Genomic DNA, 3,458 nt, shown 5'->3' with positions numbered 1-3,458 from the left:
TAACAAACTAAATGAAAATTAAATATAGTAATCTTATAGTACCAGCAGAAGCTAACATAAATTACATAATGTTTGTATAGAGAAGCAGAGACTATAGACTACATGTAGAGATTCTTTTACGAGTACAGAACCTGTAAATGTGAAATACTACAATTAATTAATACTGCATACATACTTTTAAATGTAGACAAGTTCGGAATCATCTTCATTCTATTTCTAGTAGAATCTTCACCACTTCATCCATGGTTGGCCTTTTGCTTTTATCCTCCTCCACACAGGAAATACCCACTTCGACCATTGCTGCTGCCTGCTTCTTGTTAAACTGTCCTCTCAATGATGGATCCAATATATCTTCAATCCATGAGTCTCCGCCGCATTCTATCTTTTCTTTCACTACCCTGAGGAATCTAGTCAGCTCAGTCTCGTGCTCCCCATCGACTACCACCCAGTCTGAAAGCCGAATGCCCTTCACAATCTCCAGAAGTACAACTCCATAGCTATACACATCTACCTTGGCACTGATGGGAAAGTTTAGAGTCCATTCTGGAGCCATGTACCCTTTTGTTCCTCGGATTTTAGAGAAATTGGAACCACTTCGACCTCTCTGAGACAACTTTGCCAATCCAAAATCTGCAATCTTAGGTTCACAATTGCTGTCCAAGAGTATGTTCTCAGGCTTCACATCACAGTGGACAACCCACTCGAGACACTCATGGTGAAGATAAGCCAGACCCTTGGCCGTCCCAAGAGCAATTCTAAACCTCTCTTCCCAATTCAACAAACAACTTCTGTCACTAGAGGAGAAGAGATGCTTATTCATTGATCCGTTCTCCACATACTCGTAGACCAACAATCTGTGGGTCTTTTCTGTACAAAATCCCCACATTCTCACTAGGTTCATGTGGTTCACTCTCCCAATCATGCTCACTTCAGCCCAAAACTCTTCCTCTCCTTGGATCACATCTCCCAGTTTCTTCACGGCCACCACCCTATTATCTTCCAGAACTCCCTTGTAAACACTACCGGAGCCTCCCCTCCCTAACTCTTCCTTGAAATTCTTGGTTGCCTTCTTTAGCTCAGCATAGGTAAACTTCTTGAACTGACTGGAAATGGCACGGTATCCATCCTCCATCGATATTTTCACCTTATTTCTCCTAAAAAGGCACCACCAACCAGATGCAATGAACAGAGTTTCAATAGCACCAATTGCATAAATGAACGAGTAGAGATAAATCCACCTCGTTCGACCTTTGTTGTCCTTACCATACATATTGGAGGAACCCACCTGATTTCCAACCTTGCTAAATCCACAAGTGAGATCAGATATTGTAAGATTGGAAGGTTCCGATGTGTCCAAACTTTTCGGCAGCTTCAAATATGTTGTGCCAGGAAAGCTTGGAACTTTGCGCCCGTTAAAAAGAGAAGCTTTTGTGTAACAAGCTCCTACTCCGTCAAGCTTGAAGACAAAAGCCTCACAAGAGCACTTCGCCCGGCAAAACTCCCTGCAATGTTCCAGTGATGACTGTTCTTCATAATCAAGATCATAACCCCAGAAATCCGTATATGGAAGCTCCACAAATTTGAATTGCTGAGTTTGGTTACATGTTCGAGTAAATTTTGGCTTGCAACCTTTATTCCAATCAACTGGATCACTCCTCTCGTAACCTGGCGGACATGAACACTTGGGTATAGGCGTATAAGTACAAACCCCGTTTCTACCGCACAACCCATGGATATCGCACTGCCTTGGGAGAGCCAGCCATGAGACCACCCACGATGCGGTTGAGTTGTCCCAGCTATAGAGTCTAAGATTACCATCATAATCCAATGTCAATCGCCTTTCGATCCCAGAACCCATATCAGAAGCAAAAAAATTGGTTCTGTCGCTTGATGAAAATCTCCCCATGACATCAAGCAGCGCGGTTCTGCTACTGTTGTACTTTGTTCTACCAAGTTGAAATACATTAGTGTAATCAGGATTAGGCCAATACAAGATAGAAAACTCAGGCCCATCATACGCTAATCTCAAAACATTGTCGTTGTCAAAAAACAATGTAAAATAGCCCGAGACATGTGTTCCATTAGCCATTGCAGAGATGAGCCTGGTGCGTCTGGTGAAGGGTTGCCCAGGGAGAAGAGTGTCAGTAGGATAGTCAAAGCTTTGCCAAAGGATGTCACCAGATAGGTTCTTCAAAATGAGGTTTCCCGTGTCCAGGAGCTCAGCTTTGTCCACGTTCTTGTTGGTGGTATTGGTGGACCAGACAATTGAGCCATCTACGTCGGTAAGAACCATTGTGCCATCTCGGTGCAGAGAAACTCTCGAGCTTCGGCCGTTTACGGGTTGGTCTCGGTTAGCCGTCCAGACGACTGTTTTAATATTGGAGTGTGCGAACCAAATTGAGAAACTGTAGGCATTAATGCCAACCTGGTAAAATCCGCAAGCGAAGGATTGATCTGGGGAGGTGAGGACGTCCGAAACATGGTCTTCAACGGAAAGAGAAGCCCCTCTGTATATATAATTCCGGGATGCCGAAAGGACGAAAGAAGAGCACAGGAAGAAGGTGAAAGTTAAGAGAAGTGACAAAGGAACGATTGCAGGAGGAGATGGAAGTCTCATGACTGAACTTGGAGGGACCGACGTACGAGCGCTAGCCTTTGGGGTCAGAACTTATAAATATGAGCGGGATCAGTTTTGCGTGCATCACGTACGGTGGCCCAGGTATCAGTCCCGTTCATTAATAAACATGAAAAAGAATGAGACTAAGTCAATGGAAATTAACGATATGGTTTCTGTCTCTCCTCTTACCGCCCGCCAGACGTATGGAAGACGTATATGAATAATGGTCCAATTGACAGGTCATAAGGAGAGTTGAAGAGATGAGAACATGGTTGAACCAGGTGGAAGATACGTGATGAAGACGATTTGAACTCGACGGGGGAATAAGGTATCCGGTATATACCATGAATCTGGTTTCGGCGACAAAACGTCAATGTAAGAAAAAGAGGTAAAACGGAAGCTGATTCAGCTACTTTGGGATCATCTACCTTAGAAAGCCAGAAGCCTTTTACTTGAAAGCCCTCCCAAACGGTTACTAACTTTAAGTTGCTTCTTTATAGGCCATAGCGGTGGGAAAGCGGTCCCAATTACAATTAGGAATGGCAACGGGTAGGGTAAACGTGTAAATTACCCTATCCATTTCCAAACCCGCTTACGTATTCTTGATTTCAAATCCGATTAATTTTTACTTTCAATTTCTCAAACTCGTTAAATCCATACCGATCCGTCCCACTCGTTAAAGTCCTTGACCAAACGATTCCTACTAAAAAAAAGTTTTTTAATACTTATAGTGTGACTTAAGACCTAATCAATTAATGATATCACAAAGTCTCTTAACACTATTTTAAGCCATTAAGTCATCTTGCCTTTTGTGTTATTTAATGAAATAAAATGGATTTTA

At 42.9% G+C, this 3,458-nt stretch overlaps 1 protein-coding gene across 1 annotated transcript; it reads right to left on the bottom strand.

Annotated features, from left to right (window-relative positions):
• On the bottom strand, positions 1-2,631 carry LOC148868799 (putative receptor protein kinase ZmPK1). Its single transcript, XM_088972483.1, has one exon. It carries the CDS (start codon positions 2,615-2,617, stop codon positions 206-208), a length of 2,412 nt encoding a protein of 803 aa, XP_088828609.1. The 5' UTR covers positions 2,618-2,631; the 3' UTR covers positions 1-205.
• Between the last annotated feature and the right edge of the window lie 827 nt (positions 2,632-3,458).

This window comes from Nelumbo lutea, chromosome 2, assembly GCF_056320005.1.
Source record: "Nelumbo lutea isolate HS-2025 chromosome 2, American lotus-T2T, whole genome shotgun sequence".
Classification (NCBI taxonomy): domain Eukaryota; kingdom Viridiplantae; phylum Streptophyta; class Magnoliopsida; order Proteales; family Nelumbonaceae; genus Nelumbo; species Nelumbo lutea.
This window is presented reverse-complemented; position numbering and strand designations above follow the sequence as displayed.